The sequence below is a fragment of the Esox lucius genome, chromosome 12, assembly GCF_011004845.1.
Source record: "Esox lucius isolate fEsoLuc1 chromosome 12, fEsoLuc1.pri, whole genome shotgun sequence".
Lineage (NCBI taxonomy): Eukaryota > Metazoa > Chordata > Actinopteri > Esociformes > Esocidae > Esox > Esox lucius.
Window position 1 is genome coordinate 13059283 of NC_047580.1, and position 26447 is coordinate 13085729.

Genomic DNA, 26447 nt, shown 5'->3' on the forward strand with positions numbered 1-26447 from the left:
CGCATTTGTGACTAACCTGATTTAGCTTTTCATCCATCTAAATCTAATTATAAGAATCAGGTGTGCTAAATTAGAGTTGGAGACAAAACCTATAGGACAGGAGATCTCCAGAAACAGGGTTGGGCAGTCCTCCACTATTCAAATACTGTGCCATTTCTTCAAAACTGTTGTCGCTTAAAAAGCTGTCGGAATGCCTATATGTATTATTTAATTTGGTTTTGAAGTTGAACAAAACCAAAAACAATTCATTGTTTACTAAATTATTGCAAAAATGTATTGAAAAATGTCCTAGGCGATATTATTGGCACCTTGTAGAATAACTTTTACTGTGGCATTGAGATTACTTCTTATGAGATTTTGGTGCTTGCATTATGGATATCACTCATTCAAACAGTTTAAAAAGAGAAAAGGGCTGGGATACCAAATACTGAGTCTGAGGTGTCAATAATTTTGTCAATGCAAGTTCTTTTTATTTTCTGGTTTAAAAGTTCTAAAGGAAAGGTCCTGTAATACACTCACCTAAATAATTATTAGGAACACAACCATTTCTAGGGTTTACAAAGAATGATGTGAAAAGGGAAAAACATCCAGTATGCGGCAGTCCTGTGGGCGAAAATGCCTTGTTGATGCTAGAGGTCAGAGGAGAATGGGCAGACTGATTCAAGCTGATAGAAGAGCAACTTTGACTGAAATAACCACTCGTTACAACCGAGGTACGCAGCAAAGCATTTGTGAAGCCACAACACGCACAACCTTGAGGCGGATGGGCTACAACAGCAGAAGACCCCACCGGGTACCACTCATCTCCACTACAAATAGGAAAAAGAGGCTACAATTTGCACAAGCTCACCAAAATTGGACAGTTGAAGACTGGAAGAATGTAACCTGGTCTGATGAGTCTCGATTTCTGTTGAGATATTCAGATGGTAGAGTCAGAATTTGGCGTAAACAGAATGAGAACATGGATCCATCATGCCTTGTTACCACTGTGCAGGCTGGTGGTGGTGTAATGGTGTGGGGGATGTTTTCTTGGCACACTTTAGGCCCCTTAGTGCCAATTGGGCATGGTTTAAATGCCACGGCCTACCTGAGCATTGTTTCTGACCATGTTCATCCCTTTATGACCACCATGTACCCATCCTCTGATGGCTACTTCCAGCAGGATAATGCACCATGTCACAAAGCTCGAATCATTTCAAATTGGTTTCTTGAACATGACAATGAGTTCACTGTACTGAAATGGCCCCCACAGTCACCAGATCTCAAGCCAATAGAGCATCTTTGGGATGTGGTGGAACGGGAGCTTCGTACCCTGGATGTGCATCCCACAAATCTCCATCAACTGCAAGATGCTATCCTATCAATATGGGCCAACATTTCTAAAGAATGCTTTCAGCACCTGGTTGAATCAATGCCACGTAGAATTAAGGCAGTTCTGAAGGTGAAAGGGGGTCAAACACAATATTAGTATGGTGTTCCTAATAATCCTTTAGGTGAGTGTATTAACAGTGTAATAAAGAATTGTGGACACCAAATACTACATTTCAACTTATTTTTAAAGACAATTATGATTTATTTTAAATGAGTGCAAATATTTTTAGCCACGACTTTTGGTACCTTGTTGAAGGAACTTTGCATTATTAACTATATGAGAGAGAGAGAGAGAGAGAGAGAGAGAGAGAGAGAGAGAGAGAAATATAGATATATATTTGTATGACTCATTAATTTCACAGTGGTTTAATAGGTGCAGGCTCTAGTTTACTTACTGGAAGTTTTGATAATGTGTCTTTGGATCCTTGAAAATCACTATACAAATACAATGCATTATTTATTATTATTATTATTACACGAAATACATTATTAAATGTCAAAAACACACTCATTAAACACTTAACTCCTCGAAATGACTATTGTTCTTGTACCAGATTTACACAGTGACCACTGGATACAATAGCCTGGGGACGAGGCGAGGCTACACCGAGCTCCGGTGCTGCAATCTTTGAAAAGCTATTTAGAAGCTGGCCGCACCGCGGCGCTATCCACTGCATTGGTGCTGAATCCGAATGTAACCTGCATTACTACTATTTGCGGCACTGCCCATGGTGCTGAATTTGTTTTAGTACTGATATGCCCCTGTGATTAATCTTTCATGGATAGGCTACTTGCTAAATCTGAAAAAGGGGAAACATAAAATCATGTTGGTTCTTTTACGGCAATTTTTATTTTGTGAAGGTGAAATAGAAGTATAGATAAATATAAATATTTTGAATCCACCCCACAAAAAGGAGGCCTATAGGGCACTATCGGTGTAATCATTCCTTGTTTTTGTTTGTTGTCAGTAAGCTCACTGGTAGGTTATTTGCAAGTGGCTCAATGACAAGAAGGCTACCATGCAAATTCAAACAATGTGGAGATGTATAAACTGCTCGAAGTCTACAAACAAGAACTTATAATTTAATTTACGTATTTATAAATCATAAATGGTAAAGTTATTGCTTGACGCGCATTTAGTTATTAGACTATATAGTATATATAGAATAGTATACGAATGGCGAAAGTGTGGGAGTGAGGGCGGGGCGTAGCGGCTGAGAAGGTTTTTTCGTTTAGCTGTAAAATGATATCAGCAACGGGAACAGCTATGGGACAGAGGCTTGATTTCAGACTGCTTCGGGGGCATTTGGCTCACTTGGACAACCATTAATACAATGGACAGCCCAGAAGAAATGAAGGAATGCGAATGACTTCGGAAAACTGGTAAAGAAAAATATCAGCTGCAATTCACAGTGAAGTTGCAAGTTCTGAAGGTGCGCAGGCTACAAAGCCTATGGCTATCATTATAGCATTTAACCATTTTGCATTGAGATCCATTCGCCTTGAGCATCATGAAGAGGAAGGTGACATATTGCGTTTGTTTTCATGTTGTTTCTATGTTTCTACATTGTCCAAGATGACACATTGACACTGAAATAGTCTCGTTGCAAGATTGTAGCCGCATAAGATCGTTTCAAAGAATCGCATCATCGAGGACCTCCTCGTGGAGGGCTGGCCTATTTTTAAGGCAGACGTGGGGCGGGCAGTGTTGAGAATTCCACTAGTAGTTATTTGAAGTGGATCCCTCGGAAGACCGGGGATATTTTTAATTGAATGTATTGCTCATTTAATTCAAACGAAATGATGAATTCTGTGTTTGCTGAGGCTTCGCTCTCTCCGGGTACTGCTGCGGTCCCCCCAGGTGCTAGGGTGTCTAGTGCCCTACGGAACGACCTGGGTTCCAACATTCATGCCTTGAAAACCCTTAACCTGCGATTTCGATGTTTCCTAGCTAAAGTTCACGAATTGGAGCGTAGAAACAAGTTGTTAGAAAATCAACTACAGCAGGCATTAGAGCAAGCCCGTTACAGAGCTTACTTTACCCGAGAACAAGCAACCCAAACGGGCTATTTGGACCATTCTCTGGCTGGATCCCAGCCACGGGTACCAGGTACGATATGGAGCTTCACCCACACAAGGAGGTTTGGAGACCGAGTCAAGATTTTCCATAGCCCCGGGGTGTCTTGGATGCAGCCAGACGGTGTTGGAGTTCAAGTGGACACTGTCACGCCTGAACTGCGAGCATTGTACAATGTTTTGGCTAAAGTCAAAAGAGATAGAGACGAGTACAGAAAAAAGTAAGTAATGTCACTTTCAATTAACCAACATTACAATCAGTCGCCATTTAACAATTTCATAAGTTTCAAGTGTCTGATGTATGTTGTTTTTTAATATTATGCCTAGGAAATATCTAGGCATAAAATGTGTCATGTTGCTGAGGAAGTTGTTAAACTTGGTTAACCATATTTGACAACTTGTAGACAAGGTGTTAAATTGAAGCTGTATATGTCTTGAAGTAATACAGTAGGTATTGGGTGACGTTGGCAGATACCCAGGTTTTAAGTGTTGTTTAGGCAACCACATTCATTTCCTAAATTGTCAGAAGTGTAAGTGTGAAGTGAAGGAATTTGAGTGAAGTGAAGGAATTTGAGTGAAGTGAAGGAATTTCACTTCACTCTTTTTTAGAGTGACATGAAGGAATTTCACTTCACTCTTTTTTAAGAGTGAAGTGAAGGAATTTGCTTTCAGAAAATAGAAGTAGTTCACCCTCTGAGATATATATATATACATACATACATACATACACACATATATATGTATGTATGTATAAAATAGTGTATAAGTATCATAAAGTTATATATTTTTTTGATTTACTTCAATCCTCTGAAAATTGAGACACAAGGCATGTTTTAGCCAGAACTAAAATATTTTGAGATGAGAACTAAAAAAATCTTTGTAATTTAAGCAACATAATAACATTAAATGAGCAATTTCAAATACCATATTAATATTCCTTTGACCACATAAAAAATAAGGTATTCAAATATTTTATTTAAACTATAAATGCATTTCATCTGAACATTTTATATTCTGGCCATCATCTTTGCTATGTCTAAATCATTATGTAGAGTATAGTCTCTATAACCTGTCCCCTGGCAGCAAATGGATTAGGGTCTAGTTTTGATCTTGGAGCATCTTGGCATAGAGGACCTACATCAGTGCCTTCTCATTGAGAGAAAGTAGTTATTTGTTGGGTCCTCTATAGACAGACAACTCTCATAAAATATCGCCAGGCAGACATGGTCAATTTGCAAATGAAACATACATTTGCAAGCAAACCATTTGTCATAGTTTAAGTGAAGGTAGTTAATGCAAATCAGCCGCTTGTTAAATGCACTCATTAAAATAACCTCAGAGATCAGCATCATACTAGCGACAGTCTATAGATGAAACCAGACCCCAGTCACATGTTGCCTAGGGTGGGGTTTCAAGATAGTTACCTTACACCACGTGAATTTTTTCAAGAGGTTTTCACCCTTGCCTAAATGTCTATGGTGTTGGTCTGGCATTTAGGGACAGGCAGTCCTTAACCATGGATTACACTTGAACAGGCAATGACCACAGCATAATTTCCATTCCTATTTTTTACAATGCAATTTGGGACTATGGGACACCATGTTAACCCAGTGCTGTAACTAGTGTTATAACAATTTAAAAAAACAGGTGATGTGAATATCAGTTTCCAACAGAACTGACTAGTGGCTGAAAAGGTTGAGTCAGTGTCTTCTTTTAACCACAACATATCATATTGTCACATTTCACTGGAAAGCTGGAGCACTGCCACTTTTTAAAAAACATCTGCAACATACATTTAGTCATAAAGAAATCTTTTCGCTCCAAGTTATGAAGTTCAGAGCTTACCATTGCTGGAAAAAACTATGATATTGTCTGTTAAGCCTAAGGAAATGAAACAGCAAACATTATCATCTTAGAGGAATTCCGTCCTCATTCTGAGAACAACTGTTCTCGTTTGAATCAGAGGATGTGAGTCATGTTGTTTTAAAGCATGCAACATTTCTTTATCAGTATGTGCAAGTATTTACTTTAACTTGAGGATGTTATTCTTTTGTTGCAAGGTTTTACCCTAATGAAAATGGCAAACTTATGTATTTATTGAAAGTATAGAATCCCAGCAGCGACTTGGTCTTTTGCTAATACCATGATGAATATTAGAAACCATTCTTCTGGTGGTGCCTTGAAAAGCTGGCCTGGGAGCAGGGGATGTGAATTGTCCTCAGCAGTTTCTGTCTCCACTGGGAATTCAATGGCAGCGTGCCATCAGACGTACGTCATCATCCCCCAAATCCTCCTTCCCTTCCTTCCAAGCGCCCACCCGCGACCTCAACACAGTCACACTTAGTCCGCAGAGGAAGGAGTCACGTGGATGTCTTGTCCAAGAATGTTCTTAGTGAAAAGTCCAGACTGTCGTAAAAGTAGGTTCTTACTGTCTGTTCCAGACTGTCTTGAAAGTATGTTCTTATTGATCAGTGGGAAAGGAAGCAAAGGCTTGGCAGTGGCGAAACTAGACCAATGCGTGTTTTAGTACCAGAGCTGTTCTAATTGTATATAGTTAGGTTAAGTGAATGGGCCATGTTATTATATGTTATTTAAAACCTGACCCAAAGAAAACCCACAACTTTGGAAAGCAACATTTCAGACAATTTACTCCAAGACCAATGTGAAGCCACAGTAGCCTTTTTCACTAACAACACAAGAAAAGACAACTTCCTCGTTGTCTGGTCAAATTGTATCATTGAAAAGACAGGACATGTTTTTGATCCAACTTAAGATCCACCAGCATGTAAAGAGTGAAATCTCCTGTAGGTATCGCAGGTCTTTAATTCAGATACAGGCGTGGCCGCCTGTCATTTCCCTCCACACTAACATCAGCTTCCCGCGGTTGGTGTGGAGGAGTAGAACAGTGGAGGAGCAGGCTACAGTAGTAGGAGAATCATCTCCCTCTCAGCTGGCCTCCTGTGCTCCTTGCCTGTCATTTGCCAGTGGAATGCATGCTCAGGGTTATTTAGTCTGGGTTGAAATTCCAGTACCAATTTAAAGCACATGTTTTCATTTATTGTAAGGCTTTTCAGTAAAGCAATAGATGCATACTCTCGCACACACACAAACATGACACATTGACATGGATTATAATGGCAAATATTATGAGAGAAGGGGCCTTCTTTTCTCTCAGCGTCTCTAATGAGGGTTCACGGTCAGTTTCCCTCCAAACGCCTCTCAATAGGAATGACCATGGTAAAGGTCCAATTTGTAAGCCCGGATCGTGTAATACTAGTTGTTATGCAATCCATAACCCTCCACAGGTTGTCATTCCCAATTACTATACTCATATAGGATAACAAACCTTTGGCGTATGACGTGCCAAACAGAACTGGACTGTTGGCTTAGTTGGTTGTGTTTGCAATGCCAGTTTTGCAGCTTTAGAAATGCTAAAATGTATGCACGCATAAATGTAATGTGGTTCACATCAAAATGCATGTTAAATGACCAGTGTGCTTTACTGTGTTAAGTAGGGTTTCATTCACATTTTATGTTTTAGATTTGGGTCCAGATGTACTTCAGACTTCAGACTCCTCTCATTAACTTTGTGAAGCTTTAAAAAGAGCCCATTGTTTGGGCAAACACAGAAGCCTGTGTTTTAAAAAGATTGAACACTGTGAGAATGCAATGACTTGGATGACAAAGTGTTATTTTAAGTGCTACCAATTGGGTCTGTATGGTCTGCAGCTTAGCATCTGACCAAGAGGGTATTACAAAGGAGTTAATTTCAGGTTCACAATTCAAAGACAATTTGTTTGGATACGTGATTGTACTTTTGACTTAATGTGTTTTTTTTATATGATGCTGGTTGGTATTGACTTGTATTGATATGGACTAGAGACTTCCAAGCAACTGAATTAGAATGTTTGGGTCAACTTCCCTTCGTCGGCTGACATCAGATCTCTTTGTCCTATTGACTTAACAGTCACCTGGAGCCAGGCTAGTATCTCTCCATTTTCTCTCCACATTTCTTTTTTTAATACCCCAATTATGTGTTCCTCATATTTACTTCCCAAATGTATCCACAAAGCTGTGGCTTATATTAAATTAGTACAAATGATCAATGAGTGGTAGGAAATAAAACTCAAACACAGTGCCAGAGGGTTTATTTGAGGTTGGGAAAGGTAGCATGTAGTTTCTGTGCCCCTCATTCTTAAAACAAATTCCAGGCTTGATTCTCTGGTCCTGTTGGGTCAGGTTTGGTCGCTAGAGGTGATTACTGCACATCTGTTTTGTTTCATGTCAGCTTTATATACACCGTCAAATCAAGAACATTGGCACCCTTTAACAAAAGTGATATTTAGCAAAAGTTATATTTGCTAGGTCATACTTTGGGCTAAAACATAAGGGGGAGCCATATATTTTTATTTCAACACAATAATTTCTCAAACACAAAACATTTCAAGAAGTATGACATTTTTCTGAAAAACATAGGTTTCAAAATTATTGGCACCTTGACAATCAATATTTTGTGAAGCCGGCCCTGGAATTAATAACAGTACCGAGCCTCTTCCGAGAAAGTCTGACAAGGTTGGTTCACACCTATAGAGGGATCTGGGAACTCTCCTCCATGGAACACATGCCAAGATCCTTGACAGACCACCATTGTAAAACATTTATTTTGTTGTCCCGCTTCCATTTCTGTGTTGATTTTGATGTATGTTTGGGGTTGTTGTTTTTCTGAAAGGTCCATCCAAGTCTCAATCTCCTGGCAGAGGCAAACCTGGTTTTGGTCTAAAATATCCGGGCACTAGACTGTAGTTCTCAAACCGTGTTCCTTGAATTAGTTTCTGCCTTCCTCACTATCTTCCTCACTGTGCAAATTACAACAATTTCAGACTTCTTTCTTATTATTTCCCTGACTGTGCTTGGTGGTATTCTCAAATGTATTTTTTTGTATCCTTTACCTGATCTGCGTAGGTCAACAACCATCTGTCTCCTTTCAGCACAAAGGTCTTTGGTCTCACTCATGGTGATGGATGACAGATGGATTTTACATGCGTGCAACCTCGTATTTGTACCCCAGAGAAACAGGAACAGGTGAAAGGCATCAATACAGTTCCAGGAGACTGAGACCAACTGAAAAGCAGAGAATTTCCTAACAGGCGCCACTTAGTTAAAAAATATATATTCTAAAGAGGTGCCAATACTTTTGAAACATTTGTTTTCTAGAGAAAAAAATCGTACTGCTCAATAAAATGTTTTGTGTTTGAGAAATGATTGTGTTTTATACAAACATATACAGCTCCTCCTTATGTCTGAGCCCAAACTGATTGTTTGTGTAGTTTTTTTTGCATTAACTTTTGCACAATTTCACGAATTGTGCCAGTTAACCTTGAGTTGACTCATGTAATTTATATTTTCTTATTTGTTTTAATGTCTTTTTATTCATAGGGCTCATCTGTGAATGAGACATTGGACTCACAGACTTCCCTGTTTCAAGTTGAAGTTAAATAAAAATTGGATTTAAGAGTTCCTTACTGTCAGAACATGCCCCATCATCACTCAGTGGGTGGTGTTAATAGGCCTGGGTGTGTTGAGATTTTTTGGCCCCATCATTACCCAGTGGGTGGTGTTAATGGGCCTGGGTGTGTTGTGATTTGCGGCTCCATAGTCATCCAGGTGGGTGGTGTTAATGGGCCTGGGTGTGTTGAGATTTTTTGGCCCCATCATTACCCAGTGGGTGGTGTTAATGGGCCTGGGTGTGTTGTGATTTGCGGCTCCATAGTCATCCAGGTGGGTGGTGTTAATGGGCCTGGGTGTGTTGTGATTTGTGGCTCCATAGTCATCCAGGTGGGTGGTGTTAATGGGCCTGGGTGTGTTGTGATTTGCGGCTCCATAGTCATCCAGGTGGGTGGTGTTAATGGGCCTGGGTGTGTTGTGATTTGCGGCTCCATAGTCATCCAGGTGGGTGGTGTTAATGGGCCTGGGTGTGTTGTGATTTGCGGCTCCATAGTCATCCAGGTGGGTGGTGTTAATGGGCCTGGGTTTGTTGCACTTTTTCTTAAAGGGATAGTTGACCCAAAATAGAAAATTACCCATTGGTTTCCTTACCCTGTACACATTACATGGACAAGCAATGACAGGAATCTGTTTACTGGTTTCATTTCCAGATATCTTAGCATTTGTGCCGCAAACCTAATTTGAGTCATGAGACCGATATTTGCTTTTTTCTTGCATTTTAAAGAATATTATTCTTAATATGTACACTAATAACGTTTCTTTTTTGTTGTTGTTGAAAAATAATGTGCAAGAAATGCAGAATATGGAGAAGAAAATTCAGAAGTTCAACCAAACCATGTTTTCCTGTCATACTTTGCCAATAGACTGCTTAAGGCAACCGATGTGTCCTTTTTTATTTTGTACACCACTCCCATTAGGGGTGTTTAGCCAGCACTGCATGCCTCCTGTCTCCTGGTGCAAGGACCAGCCTCCTAATGGGATTGGAGTTTGGCTGCTCCCCTCAACGCCCCAGGCAATCCTGGAGTGAGAGGGTGCTTTTGAGTCACCAACTACACCACAAAGAGAGAAAGGATGTGTCAGAACCATTTTATCAGTAGGGTGCTTGATATCGTGTTCCATCACGTTGATGATGAATGTTTCATATACGGTCTATCTGCTCTGCTGCTGCAGGAGATTGAAGCTTGTACCTTTTGTGCTACAGTTTTGACTTAACCCTCCTACATACTGAGGCATTGTGAGGGGATGGGTGGGGGGCTGTAGTTAAACAATACTGCTTTTTGAGTTTAGAAGGAGCTACTTTACTAGACAAAAGCCTCCCCCTTAAATTGCTACATTTCCTCCAACCTTCCTGTCTCTTTTTATACCTTTGAAAGTTAGCAGACTAAAGCAGAACATGCTGGCAAAAGAGGCAAGTCATTGCACACATTTAAAAAGAGCCCTCCAGCATGAAATCCCTAAAGGAAACTACACATCAAAGAAGATAATTTGCTGTATGTTGTGTTTTCAGCGATCCTTTTTTTCATAATATTGCATAAAGGGCTCAAACAAAATGTTTGGTCCACAGCCATTACCATCCTCGGTTGCGGAGAAAAACAATTTATTGTGAGTGGTTTCAAAAAATGAATGATCCGGAATGCAACAGTGCACATAATCTATGACTGCCCCTGCTGTGCGTAGTTGGATACAACGATGAAGGATTCATAGTCCAGCTATTGAAGGATATGGTCATTCCTTAAAAACAGCCGTTAGAGATTTTTTGTGTCACAACTTGCATATACTCAATATCGACAATTTCTGTTGCAAAAATGTAGCGTTTTAGTTGGTTGAGCATAGTACTTGCATTGCCAGGTTCCTGCTGGGGCCAGGTATATATTCAAATGAGGAGCTGAAAATAATGACATCTGATAACCATACTGACAGTAGGCCTTATGACGAAACATTCAAATGTAAGCATTTTAAAAACATTGAAGGGTTGACATTATAACTGAGCAAATACAATACACCCAAAGTAACACCTTAACCCACACCTTTTATTCTCCCGATGACTGTTAGTAATGTTTACCCTCAGGATGGTAAATGGTTATAGCATAGACAACAGTCAAATGTCATATGCTTTGTAACCCTAAAGGGTGATCTCTCTTTCTCTAAGTCTACATATCCTGCTGTCATCACCGTGAATACAACACTTAGATGGAAACAAAAGCGCATGTACATAACACACCACAGCCAGTGTCAACATCACAAGCTCTTTTGGGCAGCAGAAACTCATCCTTTATCCTGCACATGTAACTAAATCAAGACATTATCACATTCAACTCAACCTAGACATCATCACACTCAACTCAACCTAGACATTATCACACTTAACTCAACCCAGACATTATCACACTCAACTCAACATAGACATTATCACATTCAACTCAACCTGGACATTATCACACTCAACTCAACATAGACATTATCACATTCAACTCAACCTAGACATCATCACACTCAACTCAACCTAGACATTATCACACTCAACTCAACCTAGACATTATCACATTCAACTCAACCTAGACACCATCACACTCAACTCAACCTAGACATTATCACACTCAACTCAACCTAGACATTATCACACTCAACTCAACCTAGACATTATCAGAATTGAGTTGCGTCATAGCTACCTATTGATACAGCATGATGATTTTGAATTAAATAATTGTTTTCACTAGTGGTGTTCACATTATATTAGTTAAAGTGTAACAGGGATGCTAGGTAATAGTGCCAGGGACCTGGACAACTCTGTTAGCATCAAACTAAGTCCGATACACACGATCAGTAGAGGCTCAGCCAAGGAGAGTCTTCATTGACCAGGCAGAGCAGACAGAGGACAGCAGTGTTCACTACGTAGCAACAAAGCTGTGCACAGTTATGGACTGCCCTGACATCGCAACACTGTCCTCCATGCATTTAGTGGACAACAGAGAACAAAGAACATGACTGAATGACTAGAAAGGACCCTCTGTTTTCCAGGTTGATGATTTCCCTGACATGGTTAGTTGATTGCTTGTGTTCCCATGGTGATTGTGAGTAAACAGGCTATGGGCTCCAGTGAGCTGTGTTGGGATTTATACAGGGCTGACCCTGGGACTGATCAAAGCGTGTGTGTGTGTGTGACGTATGTGTGTGTGTGTGTGTGTGTGTGTGTGTGACGTATTCCAGGTGGGAGGAGGAGCTGTATAAGCGGCAGCAGATGGAGGCCATGGTGGAGACATTAAAGGAGGTGGGGTTCATTTCTGTTATGTTAACTATCACAGCCGCACCACTCCCCCTCTTCTAGCTCCGATCATCTCAACACTCATGAGCTGAAGGATCCAGCCTGGGAATGGGCGTTAACAACATTTTTCTGATACCAGTAATTTCCTTTTAAATCCAAAGTTCAAGGCTAAATTTCAACTGCTTCAGCAAACCACACAAAACAAATAAAAATTTGAAACCATTCATGTTAATATGAACCAAAATGCAATTTGTGTAGAAAAAGTACACACCTACATCTACCATAAATGGCTAGAAAGTTAATCAGGTGCACCAAATCAGATGTAAAATATTGGATAATCATCTGAGTAATTTGGGAGGTTCCAGCCTTCCATAAAGATTAGAAAGTTGGTCTGATTTTGTCTTAACCATATGGATGTGTGGTGACACATTATGCCAAGATCAAAAGACCTACCTGAGGCACTCAGAAGATTCTTGCTGCCCGTAATTCTTTAAGGCAGTGTTTCCCAATCCTGGTCCTCGGGACCCAAAGGGATGCAAGTTTTTGTTTTTAACCAAGCACTCACAAATCTGATTCTAATTTTGCCCAACCACTTTACACACTTGATTGATGTAATCAACCTTTCATCAAGTCTTTCATTTGAATCAGGTTTTGTGAGTGCTTGGGCAAAAACAAAAACGTGCACCCCTTTGGGTCCCTAGGACCAGGACTGGGAAACACTGCTTTAAGGGGTTGCAAAGCCCTTTCCAATCAATTGGAAGTACATCTTCACTCTGTCTGACGGAACATCTAGAAATTGATAAAATCTTAGACCACTGGCTATATACATAGGACAGGTTGTGCCACCAAATTCAGCCCAAGACCTGATGGAAAGATGATCTAGAAGTATTTTTCCTTTGTGTGATTTCTTAAATTGATGTTAATTCTAACAACATTCATTAATCAATAAATGTGGTTAGAATGTATCTCAAATATCCAGGTATCCAAATATTTTAAAAAGGACTGTATTCAGAACCCACATCTGTGAGTTAAATATGACAATGGAAAAAGACATACAGTGTAAATACTGCAAAAATAATTGGAATCATTTGAGACCATCTGGAAGCAGCCTCCATCTGGGTTTCAAGGTGTGTGTTCTCCAGGACTGTCAGACTGCTCCCTGTTCAGGTGTTATGATAACTTATTATCTTTATACGCCTCCGACATGAACAGTGTGTCTATGTTATTTGCATAACAGAATTGCAAGGTCCATGACAGAAAACAAATATGTGTGGGGTCACTAGTGTCAGTCCCACTGTGTGCAAAGTAACGTGTGACCAAACCAACACTGGGCGGGATCATGCGTTTTATAACATAATATACCTCATGTTTCATCTTTGGAGATTCATTTTAAATGGAGATGAAGTTTAAATGGAAATGAAGGGACTAGATCTGACTCACTGTGTTTCATGCTAGCTGCATTCCAGGTTACTACTGGCCCAAAACTCGGCTACATTTTGCTGTGGTGTATCAAAGTAGTGGAACTGTTTCCAGAGTTGTTTTTTTAGAAATGTGTGCAGAGTTAATTGACCTATGGTGAGGCGGCAGAAGTGAAGTATGTGTGTTTGTTGTCCCTGGGTTTGCCCTCTCCAGAGTGCCCAGGAGTCCCAAGTGGTTCAGGAGGAGCTCACTGAGAAGGTGGACAGACTTAATACAGAGCTGGTGGTCTTCAAGAGCCTCATGACTGACAATGTAAGTAGGACTTTCAGGTTTTATTCAGCAGTCCTCCCATTCTCATGGTATTTAAAAACAAAAAATAGCATGGTGAAAGGGTGAGCACAGAGTAATCACATAGTAGTTTGTGTGCTTCATTTAAACTAGAAAAACCCAACCGACTTTCAATTGTGCGGACTGGTTCAACTTACGGTAAGTTGCAAAGCTTTTTGACACTATTTATACCTTTGTTATTATATCCTATTATTATATCCCACCCCTCATTATTTATTCCTTCTTCCACCCACATGTTCAACAACTAATTCAACTGCTGCCACTCACTTGTCGGTGATATGTGTTCATTGGCAGTCAGTATACTCACCACACATTTTTATCATTGCTCAAATGGACCCTCTTGCATGAATACTGAGGCCAAGACATTCTGTTGCAGTTGATAAGTGCCAAGTAAGCTGAACAGACACAGACAGGCCAATAGGCAGATTATTGGGTGGCTAAGCAGGCAGACAGAAAGACAGACCGATATACGCACTCACATACACACACATACAGACAGACACACACATACAGACTGACCGATACATACAGTGGGGCAAAAAAGTATTTAGTCAGCCACCGATTGTGCAAGTTCTCCCACTTAAAAAGATGAGAGAGGCCTGTATTTTCATCATAGGTACACTTCAACTATGAGAGACAAAATGAGAGAAAATAATCCAGAAAATCACATTGTAGGATTTTTTATGAATTTATTGGTACATTCCTCTGTAAAATAAGTATTTGGTCACCTACAAACAAGCATGATTTCTGTCTCTCACAGACCTGTAACTTCTTCTTTAAGAGGCTCCTCTCTCCTCCACTTGTTACCTGTATTAATGGCACCTGTTTGAACTTATCAGTATAAAAGACACCTGTCCACAACCTCAAACAGTCACACTCCAAACTCCACTATGGTCAAGACCAAAGAGCTGTCAAAGGACACCAGAATCAAAATTGTAGACCTGCATCAGGCTGGGAAGACTGAATCTGCAATAGGTTAGCATCTTGGCGTGAAGAAACCAACTGTGGGAGCAGTTATAAGAAAATGGAAGACATACAAGACCACTGATAATCTCCCTCGATCCGGGGCTCCACGCAAGATCTCACCCCGTGGGGTCAAAATGATCACAAGAACGGTGAGCAGAAATCCCAGAACCACACGGGGGGACCTAGTGAATGACCTGCAGAGCTGGGACCAAAGTAACAAAGGCTACCATCAGTAACACACTACACCGCCAGGGACTCAAATCTTGCAGTGCCAGACGTGTCCCCCTGCTTAAGCCAGTACATGTCCAGGCCCGTCTGAGGTTTGCTAGAGAGCATTTGGATGGTCCAGAAGAGGATTGGGAGAATGTCATACGGTCAGATGAAACCAAAATAGAACTTTTTGGTAAAAACTCAGTTGCATCCAAAGAACACCATACCTACTGTGAAGCATGGGGGTGGAAACATCAGGCTTTGGGGCTGTTTTTCTGCAAAGGGACCAGGACGACTGATCCGTGTAAAGGAAAGAATGAATGGGGCCGTGTATCGTGAGATTTTGAGTGAAAACCTCCTTCCATCAGCAAGGGCATTGAAGAGGAAACGTGGCTGGGTCTTTCAGCATGACAATGATCCTAAACACACCGCCCGGGCAACGAAGGAGTGGCTTCGTAAGAAGCATTTCAAGGTCCTGGAGTGGCCTTGCCAGTCACCAGATCTCAACCCCATAGAAAATATTTGGAGGGAGTTGAAAGTCCGTGTTGCCCAGCGTTTTGACCCTCATAGTTGAAGTGTACCTATGATGAAATGTACAGGCCTCTCTCATCTTTTTAAGTGGGAGAACTTGCACAATTGGTGGCTGACTAAATACTTTTTTGCCCCACTGTACATACATACAGACACACACACACACACACATATACATATATATTCACTGTACTCACTTTTGTTGCCAGTGGTATAGACATTAATGGCTTTGTGTTGAGTTCTTTTGAGGGGACTGCAAATTTACACTGTTATACAAGCTGTACACTCACTACTTTACATTGTAGCAAGGAGTCATTTTTTCAGTGAAAAGATATATTCAATTATTTGCCAAAATGTGATGGGTGTACTCACTTTTGTGAGATACTGTATATACATATACTCACATTTATTGTATATGCTGACAAATACACACACAGATACTGAGGCAGAGTAGCAGTGAGATGAGAAACCCCTATGTCTGGCCTCACACAGCAGTTGAAGCCTCGCCAGCAGTTTGAAGCTGTTTGGTTTTGGCCAGCTTTCTAATGAACTCCAGCTGGGCTCCACACTCTCCCAGTCTTTGGTTTGTTGCAGCTTCTCACATTAATCCAGACTACTGTTTCACATGAGACCACACTTGACCTTTCCCAGTTACTTTTAAACCCTTTATTTGTTACTTATCAAGAAATGCCAATTATATTTACTTTTAGAAGGTTTGTTATATATAAGATGAGAGTCATAGCATCACGATAATGCAAGATTAAAGGGAATTTCACTATAGCACAACTATTTGTGTCATAAAAATACAAGATCTCCTCAACCAAGTCTTGAACTGAAGATCTCCTGAACACAGTCTTGAGTGAATTAGAATTTTGCTGTGGAATCTACTTCCTCTGTATTTGTCTCTTAATAAAGTACCACAAGTTCCAGAATTCATACTTTAAAACATACTTTAGGTAGCAAAACAATAGCTATATTTGAAACTCCAACATTGATCATGCCCATGTGGTGTTCTGTGCCTGCCTGTAGTAAGCTAATGCAGAAAAATACTATTTTGTGTTTCGTAATGCACCCATAAGTAACTACAACATAGCTCACTGGTGTACACCATGTTTGCATTTACCTCCCTTATATAACATACCAACAATTAACACATATTTACCAGTAGACATTAGTGTTTCCATCGATAATTTTGTTTTAACAAGCTGATTCTATACCTTCGAGAACATGAACATGTTTACCGGTAGAAATAAGAGGTCATGCTCTCAACTTTCCACTAAATCTGGTTGTTCAATGAAGGGTGCTACTGTATGTTGCAATTACAGCAAAGGAACCGTGTTTAAAAATAGTAGCCATTGTACAGTAGATTGCTAGCGACAAATCTCAATAATGAATTCCCATAAGCCAGATTCAAATCCATTTGGGTTTGAACCAGCCATATCTAAAAAAACAAATAAAAAAAAATTGGCTATACCTTTGCATTATATCCTTTTACCATTGGCAAAAACACAAACCAACTGGCAGACTATACAATTTATTGTAGATGAACTAGCCACAGATCTCAGTAGTTATCTGATTAATCTATCCAAGATAAGCAATAAGTTCCCACTGTTTGTTTAGCAAGAACCAAGGCACAAATCAATAAAAATGGATGTACTTATTTGCTGCATTGGTCCTGTTGTTAAACTGTTGTGGTCCAAATGTGATTTGTGAATACATTCTTCAATCCAAATGTGTCAAATGTTTCACCCGGAAGGATAATCACAATAATATTCTGCTACCACTGCCTTTCAAATCCGTTGTACAGTAGCCTTTTCCGGTTCAAACATGTATGGATCAATACCATGATCTAAGATGACTTTAAAATTTGGATCCATCAAATCAATCAATCAAATGTGTTTTATAAATCCCTTTTTACATCAGCAGTTGTCACAAAGTGCTTTTACAGATACAAAGCCTGAAACCCCAAAGAACAGAGTGGTAAACTCCTTAGCCAGGTCAAAACCTACAGAGGAATCTGACTCTCAGTCCTCTCCTGGCTGTGCTGGGTGAAGATTAGAAGAGTAATTGACCTTTTGGGCCACATCATTGTTTTTGCATGTACATATAGCAAGCAGGTTAATAAATGAATGTGGGCTGTGTCCAAGTCAGCTGCATAACCAGGTGGACAGGGACAACAGTTTGGGCTGTGGACAGTGACAGTAGGAATCATCAGGCAGCAACTTGATCTACAAGACAATCAGGAGGACTTTGGAAAGGGACATCTATGTGTCATTTGGGCCCAGTAGTCCTGAGGTGTGTTCAATGGCCACATGTCCTCATAAGGTGAAACAAGACACCAGAAAAGAGAGAGCATTCTTCTGAGAGCATCCTTCCGAAAGGATACCAGAGCACACGTTTTAGACAGACCCCTGTCCCTTGTCGCATAAACTAATGCAAGGTAAACAGTTGGGACTTATGACAGGACAAACTGTCATAACAGACCTTAGTCCCCCAGACCCTAGTCCCCCAGACCTTAGTCCCCCAAACCCTAGTCCCCTAGACCCTAGTTCCTCAGACCCTAGTCTCCCAGACCCTAGTTCCTCAGACCCTAGTCCCCCAGACCCTAGTTCCTCAGACCCTAATCCCCCAGACCATAGTCCCTCAGACCCAATTCCCCCAGACCATAGTCCCTCAGACCCTAGTCCCCCAGACCATAGTCCCTCAGACCCTAGTCCCCCAGCACAATAATATAGCAACCTTAAACTAGGGGCTGAAACAATGACAAGCCATTGTGTTCATTGTAAAGTTAGTTATCTAGCTGGCCAGCAGTATCCAGTCAACCGTGGGATGATGTAATAGAACTCAGAGTGGAGAGGAAAGGGTGGGACTATGGCAGAGCAGGAAGTAATGCCTGCAGAGTTGGAGTATTTTAGAAAGCGGAAAAATCCTTGTAAATTCATAAATCTATCTGCTGATCGGAGCATCGCTGAAAGGCACCTGATGTCTCAATCCACAAAGGACAAAACGACCACATTTAATCACGGGGTATGATTTTCTCTGATTATCGTGACCAAGGAACTCTTTCTTGGTAGGAAATGTCAGATTTGGACACTGCGATCCAGGAGAAGGCCATGAAGGTGGACATGGACATCTGCAGACGCATCGACATCACAGCCAAGCTCTGCGACGTGGCTCAACAGCGCAACTCAGAAGACATGAGCAAGATGTTCAGCATGAGTCCCTCAAGATCCGCCCCAGACAGCAAGGTAACTGGGCAGCTTTTCCCAGCATGCAACACCTGCCTCTTGGTCATTCCGTGTGAGGACCATCCATGACCTCGGTGCGCGTGTGTGTGTGTGTGTGTATGTGGCGTGCGTGTGTCATAGGGTGCTGCCTCGTGCAGGAGGAAGGAGCGTAAAGCCGTGTGTGAGGAGAGGAGTTCCGACATGGGACCTGATTCTGTGGGCGGAGAGGAGGATGGAGAAGAGGAGCTACCAGAGAAGGAGCAGGTCGTTGGGTGCCTCAACATCACAGACGAGATGAAACGCATGCTCAACCAGCTGTGAGTGGACCAGCCTTTGACCTGGGTTAAGGAATTTCTTAGCTTAGTTTATACTCCTAATCCAATGCTCTTTGCTGGTGATTGTAACATGCAGTGTGGGGAAGGTAGGGCTTTGTGGCTACTGGGAGGCATCTGACCAAAACGACTTTAAAATATATTGAGAGTTAGGAAAGCAAAATCCACAAAGTGGAATTTATAGTGTGCTAGTGTACAAGGAGTGCTTCATTCATGTCAGTCAGTATTAGTCGCTCAATGAGCTCATGTCAGCTTTTCTTCAGATTCATTTTTCATTTTATTCATTTAGCAGACGCTTTTATCCAAAGTGACTTCGATTTTGCATATAAGGGCTCAAACTCGCTAAGACAATGTCTGTATTAACAACATCCGTACCTTGTCCACAAAAAAATTTGAACTGAAAGGCAGTTTAACATTATAGTTGATGGAGGTGTTTATACTGTACCCAAGACCAGTCTGGAGTTCATCTGACCATTGGAAACGGCTGCTGCGTTAATGCTGCACTGCAGGTTTGATTGAATTGAGTCCTAAATCTGGATATCAACCCTGTAGTTTATGTCATTATATAGCATCTCAGCCTGGTTTCTTGTGTGCTTTATTACTCTGTTGTGTTTTCATCTGTTTGTCTGTCAGTCACTGTCTGCCTGTTGTTTTCTCTCTGTCTTCCTTGTTCTGTTCATTTTAACCCTTTTCCATTGTATGTGTCTTTGGCTTTGGTTTCCCCTTCCATCTTTTTCTTCTCTGTTTCCTTCCTTCCTCCACTCCTCCATGTGGCCTGTGTTTTTTTCCATCCATCCCTCCCTTTCTTCTCTTCTCCCTCCATCTCTCTCTTGTATGCAGAACTTGCTCAGATGATAATTCCTTTGTCACCAGGAGGGAGACGTTTGACTTTGATGACGACTGTGACAGCCTAGCGTGGGAGGAGAACGAGGAGACGCTGCTCCTCTGGGAGGACTTTGCCAACTACAACACCCCCTGTGCTGCAGCCAGTGCTACTACAGGTGCCTGTGCTGCAGCAGAAGGCCAGGGGGAGGGCCCTGGGCAGGTCAGTGTATCCAGGGGGAGGGCCCTGGGCAGGTCAGTGTATCCAGGGGAGGGCCCTGGGCAGGTCATTGTGTCCAGGGGGAGGGCCCTGTGCAGGTCAGTGTGTCCTTCCCTCAACATCTCCTCAGGCCATTGTGCCAAGGCCTTTAGTCTCAGAGTGGCCTCAGAAACGTTTGAAGACATTTATTGTCAAACAGCGCGGTCCAACAGTTTATTTAAATTGGTTATTTACTGTCAAATAGTGTGTTGGTGTGTGTGTGTGTGTGTGTGTGTGTCGCTCAATTGTGTGTTCGACGGATGTTCATCTACCTTATCTATCCATCTACATTCTCTAACTTCACAAATTATTAATTTTTCAAAAGTTTTTATTGTAGTCTGACATGTCAACAGAGTCTGTAACGTACTACTGTATTTTAAACCTTGTTCATTTTTTGAATGGATCTGTTTGGATTGTTAGGCCTCTCAGGATGGCAGTCTGGGAAGCCTGATTGACGAGACCGAGATGCTTTTCCAGAACCGAGAGAAGGAGTACCAGGAGACCATGGGACAAATTGAGGTAAGGAACCAAGACAAGTGAGTTCAAGGTTCATGGCTGTTTCCCACTCTCCTTGGGGTCAGTCATCAACAGTTCCTGAAAATGGATTGACCACAGGCCATTTTCATGGATTGACCACAGGCCATTTTCACCCCTGAATCACTGCCTTTTCTTTCAATGCACTGCTCTGCCCACCGGAATGGCTCCCCCCCCCCACACACACACACACATCTTCAATCCCCCACTCTTTGACTCCCTCTCTCTGTCTCCCCCTCATACACCCTCAACCCCGTTCTCTAACTCGCCTTCTCTGGCTCCCCCGTCTCACGTTTTGTTCTAACTCTGTCCGACCCTGCTCCCCGTCGGACATCGTGTCTCTCTCTCTCTCTCTGTCTTTCCCCAGTATGAGCTGGCTACAGCTAAGAGTGATATGAACCGCCACCTACATGAGTACATGGAGATGTGTTCTATGAAGAGGGGCCTGGACGTGCAGATGGAGACGTGCAGGAGGCTCATTAAGGGCTCTGGGGGCACCGGCAGGTCAGACACGCCTCTTTCTCAGCACATGGCAAACATTGGCATCTCAGTGCTATCGATCGATCAATCAATCAAATGTATTTATAAAGCCCTTTTTACAACAGCAGTTGTCACAAAGTGCTTTTACAGAGACACCAGGCCTTAAACACCAAGGAGCAAACAACAGTAGTGTTGAATTTCAGTGGCTAGGAAAAACTCCCTAAGAAGGCCGAAATTTAGGAAGAAACCTAGTGAGGACCCAGGCTCAGAGGGGTGACCAGACCTCTTCTGGCTGTGCCGAGTGTGATATTAAGAGTCCAATTGGAATAATTAATAAATGCATGTGGGCCAAATCCAGAGTCTATTTAAATTTAGACTAGGTGAGAAGTATGACCAGATGGACAAGGACAGGGACCGCAACGGGCCCCCCAAACCAGGTACTCCACAGGTGTGGACCAAGACCTCATGTCCTCCTAAAGTTTAAAACAGGAGGAGACTGGGAAAATTCAGAAAATGCATTCCTCATATCAACAACGATTTATAGTGGAGAAGGAGAACTTAGTGGGGAAGGAGAACTGACCCAATCCCCCAGCACAATAGTATAGCAGCGTAAGACATTGGGACTGAGACAGGGTCTATGATGCTATGATGCGTTGTTCCACTGAGACAGAGAAAGGCCTCGCCACACAGTGGGCTCAATCACACGGGGGTCTGTGACTGACCTGTCTTCTCCGGGGTGCAGGAACTCTCCATCGTTCAGCTCGGTAGCGAGCAGCGACTCAGGGAACAGCGACGAGACCCAGGAAGAGCTGGAGAAGGACGGGGAGGCAGTAGGAGGTGTGAGCTGATAACCACCCGCAGACCCTCGACCCTCCAACGCCTGGCTCCCCCACCTACTAACCCGGAGGAGACGGCGGATGAAATTGTGTCTTCCCGTCGATGTTTTCTTCAGCAGATTTCCAATTGGTCATTGAGGAGTCCTGTGGACTCAGCGTAAACTATCGGTGCTTCCCTGTTTATTAACCTCACTGGCTCACCACTGGTCAGAGTGTTAGTTAACCCTACTCAACACCAGGATCTCCACACACTCCACTGACTGTCCACCTCTAGTCATTTTACTGTGTAATCAGCCCAGTATTCATCCTATCTATGTCAAGATACAGGAAACCAAACATATTCAGCCACTGGTGGTCTATCAAAGCATTCCAGTGGTCTATATTACATATTTCCCAAAGGCTAGATTGTACGAGATCTGTGCTGGCCGACGCCGACAGAACCGTTGTTTCGGCTGTGTCAGAGGTGGAACTGAATTAGAGCTGTCAAATCCACCAGCAGCTCCAGCGTCATACCTAAAGCGGACCTTGCCATTGGCTGCCTGGGCGGCGTACATACCCCAGCAGCTTTGTTTACAAGACGGAACACTGGAATGTGAGTTATAATCTACAACTCAGTTAGGCTGAGAATATAGTTGTACATTTACATTTTACCTAATTATTTCCATGTAGTGTACACGTTCACATTAAGAACTTCTAATGTGAGCAGGTCCACAGTCCACAGAACTAGAAAACTACCCTTCTAATGTGAGCGTGACCACAGAACTAGAAACTCCCCTTTGCTAATGTAACATGTGGACATAAACCTTAAGGGTCATGTTGGCACCACTCATCAGCCAGATGTTAAAACCCCTTTGAAAGGACAGAACCCTGTGGTGAAGCAGAGGACCACCAGTTCAACCTGACTGTGGGGTTGTAAGACACTAGATCAAAAAGTACTGTTATAGAAGTATGTCATCCTCAACAATAACTACTTCTAGATAAGGTACCGCGTTTAACCACTTAGCAACTCTGACACGGGTGTAAAAGTACTTGGACTGGCTCAACGGGTAAGGAAAGTTCCTAATTAAGACCTAAAATACCGGGTGAAAGGAGTTCATTTAGATCTTAATTAGGAACTTATCGTACCTGGCGAACACAGCTAAGTACTGGTGAACACTGGGGAGATGCTTTTTTTACACCTCTGTCCAACTATTACTTAAATGCAGAGTTAATTGTGGAGGAAGGGCCCATAATAGCTGTTGGAAGGTATCCATTGCAGCAGTTATGATCCCCCTTCCCTCGGCAGCCTCATGTGTAGGATGTGTGTGGCTGGGAGACAATGATGACACCAACAGCTGCTCACCGTTTGGACAATTCCAATGTAGTTCCACCTCTTACAGGTTAATGCTTGAACTGATTGAATCCAGGCCGAACCCCGCATTCATAACCAAGTAGGAAGGTGATATTCACCACAGACAAATGGGGGATATCCATTTAATAACATAAACCGATACCTACTAGTATGAAACGTGTCCGTTACCTTGATAGCATACATTTACAAGTTAAATGCAAGAACATTTTTTATTTTTAGATGTAATTAAAATAAATTGATATGTTTTATTTTAACACTATAGTTCCCCTATACTTAATGGGCAGACAGCTGGCCCGATCCGGACCTAAACCAGTACAATATGGACCGTGCATCCATGAAAATGGTTTCATGTTCATTCTGCCCCATGGCAAAATAAGTACAAGAATGAGAACTGATAAACATGCTGTCTGCAAACAGGAAGGGTGTAAACAGTTTTGGGATCGCGTGGGTTGCTAGGTGAGGGTTTACAGCTAGATCTTTGCCTCCTAGGAAATGTGTAGTTTATTGTTGACACAGCTTTGTCAAACCACGGGAATAAATCCAAACTCTGTTCATGACAACTGTTAACTTCCACCTACCCACTTGGTTGTGATTCTAGCATTAGTCTTAGCAGGGAGAATGCAGTTCACCTACTATACACAAGAGGTCAGTCTTCACTTACTGAAGAATTAGATTCACTCTGAGATTGCCTTACTGTAGATTCCATTGCTTAAGCGCATACAAGAGGCTCAGAGAGCCTTTGCAGGTACTGTAAGTCAGTAAACGTCCAAGTTCCCCTATATTTGGACAGAGCCATCACAGGAGTGATCCATTTTACTGTTTTATGCAAATAAGCAAGCCTTACTTTTGTGGACCTCTATTACTTATCTGTCTTTTTTTTTAGTTGGGCAGTAATGAACTGGTTCTTAAGCCAACAGTCTAGATTACTTGGTGCCAGCTATACTAAGCGTTTGCACAGGTGCAAATCTGCACCTATCATTATCACCGGGTAATGGAATATATCAAAGAGTCCTAAATACAAAGCTAAATGACAACACTGTGTTTATTTGCGTGCCGATTTATGTTTTATTTCTTGCTTTTGACCTTTCTAGTAACTCTTTACGTTTAAAATGTCACTCAGACAAACAGGTGCAATCACTGCATCAGTGCCAACATTTAGCGAATCTGGCCTAAATACAGTGTATCCAATGACTGCTCTTTCTTTCAGGAATGTTGTCACTCAGTTTTTTCACAGGGTAAATATGGCAAGATATGGCCCTCTGAATAATACCCATGTGCCTACTGATATGCTAGGCTGGTTTCAGATTGTTTTTGCTGTACAGCCAACTCCCATTAGCAATTTGGCATGAGAATAACCGTACGAGTTGGCTGGACAGAACAAACAGATCTGCAACCAGGCTTCTACGCTGGAGTAATATACAATTGAGAAATATGAATTGCCTTATTATATTTGTTATATTTTTGTTAAATGCTTCAGAACTAACATTTATAATTTACAATACGCACAGCCTGTTATTCGTATATGTCTAGATATCATTATTGTTTGTAGCCTCTCCAAAAATTGAAAAGCTGTATTGAATCATAAGAAGAAATAATCATGTGTAAATATTTCTTGATTCTTGACGTTCATATTGGAATATATCTGTTAGTTTCTTTGGGAACAGTCATGGGTGCCAGGGATTTGCTGGCTGCAAGTTTTGTATTTGTATTTTATGTGCAGAATGCAGCTAAATGCAAATGCTTGCAAATGTACTGTATGACTGAACCATATATTTAATAAACTGTGATTTAATAAAAAGAAATTTTTATTTTATTTTAAAGGGGCACTGTGTAGAATCCTGCCTCTAACGTTTACAAGACTGAAGTTAAACAATAACAAGACTTGTCCCCTCCTCTTCCCTTACAGAACGAGACTTGGAGAGTACTAGCTAGTCCGGGCTGGTTTAGGGTGGGGGCATAGTACTGTGACTGTCTAAAGCTAGTATGAGGTGACTACAAGTCACTGTAAACTGATTGATGGGCCTGCAAGAAAGTTTAAATGGGGAATGTGTCAGGCAAAAATATTAGAAACATTAACTTAAAAAATAAAGTGTAGATGTCTTCTTGTCATTCATGCTAGTACTACAGTTATGATCTCACATATGACCATTTATTATGTTATCTCTTGGGGCAAATTGACAGCCTACTGTGTACAATTTTGAATTGGGCTACATTTAGCTTGATGGTGAATATAATTCATCTGAATCAGTGGAATGTTGCTACACATTCTTGACATGTAATGTTGAATTCAGGTTAAATTCAAGCGTCTCTGTTTCGCCTTCAGTTACGTGGCCCTGCCCACCAACTACGATAGCACATCTTGAATAGAGCTCCTTGAGGAAGACTAGCATTGCTCTATTTCTCAACAGCAGACTCCATCAGAAGAAGAATGTTACAGGGATTTTCCTAACAAGTGGTTCCTAAGGATTCTGTGTTCGACATGGTGAAGCAAAATGTAATTTTGCAGGTGAACTTAAGTGCTTGGGTGGGGATGAGTGAAAAACATGTAGAAGTACGGTCGTGAAAATCCGTCCTTGTGTCCTAGGATAGTCCAGAGATGTACACGCACTGCTATGGGATCTGACTCAATCTGTCCTGCGTCTGTTTTCCATCACCTTCCTGTCCAGAAAAGAAGAAAATGCAATAAAAGTAAATGTAAATGTCCCATACCCATTACATTTTTTACCAAAAAACTGATGGGGGTCTCTTTGCTGCTGTTCCAATTACCGATACTACAACAAATATGTACGCTTGAAATAGAGATGTGCAATACAACATTAAACTGAAATAAATTCTTGGGCTTTAGCAGCTTTCCATCTTTCTTCTGAAACACGCAGTTCTAATGTATGTTTAGCAAAATGTTGCTCATGAGAAAGAGA

The 26447-nt window shown here is 41.6% G+C and overlaps 1 protein-coding gene across 4 annotated transcripts; it reads left to right on the plus strand.

The window, feature by feature from the left end:
* Positions 1–2587: 2587 nt before the first annotated feature.
* LOC105013886 (intermediate filament family orphan 2) lies at positions 2588–25321 on the plus strand. Of its 4 annotated transcripts, none has more exons than XM_020052020.2 (10): positions 2588–3668; positions 12160–12220; positions 13847–13945; positions 14075–14119; positions 18763–18936; positions 19057–19232; positions 20088–20292; positions 20749–20847; positions 21230–21366; positions 22085–25321. In XM_020052020.2, the coding sequence occupies exons 1-10, from the start codon at positions 3145–3147 to the stop codon at positions 22188–22190; spliced, it is 1626 nt and encodes a 541-aa protein (XP_019907579.1). In that variant the 5' UTR covers positions 2588–3144; the 3' UTR covers positions 22191–25321. The 4 variants fall into 4 exon arrangements, with proteins under 4 accessions (XP_019907579.1, XP_010874031.1, XP_019907580.1 ...); XM_010875729.4 differs by having other exon boundaries at positions 2590–3668; positions 20121–20292; XM_020052021.2 differs by lacking the exon at positions 14075–14119 and having other exon boundaries at positions 2590–3668.
* Positions 25322–26447: the final 1126 nt, after the last annotated feature.

Bases quoted from the DNA above. Each gene is read 5' to 3' on its own strand.
- LOC105013886 (XM_020052020.2), top strand. From the start codon at position 3,145: ATGTATTGCTCATTTAATTCAAACGAAATGATGAATTCTGTGTTTGCT. The intron at 18,937-19,056 runs GTAACTGGGCAG...CGTGTGTCATAG, and splicing joins GATCCGCCCCAGACAGCAAG to GGTGCTGCCTCGTGCAGGAG. The intron at 19,233-20,087 runs GTGAGTGGACCA...TCTTGTATGCAG, and splicing joins AAACGCATGCTCAACCAGCT to AACTTGCTCAGATGATAATT.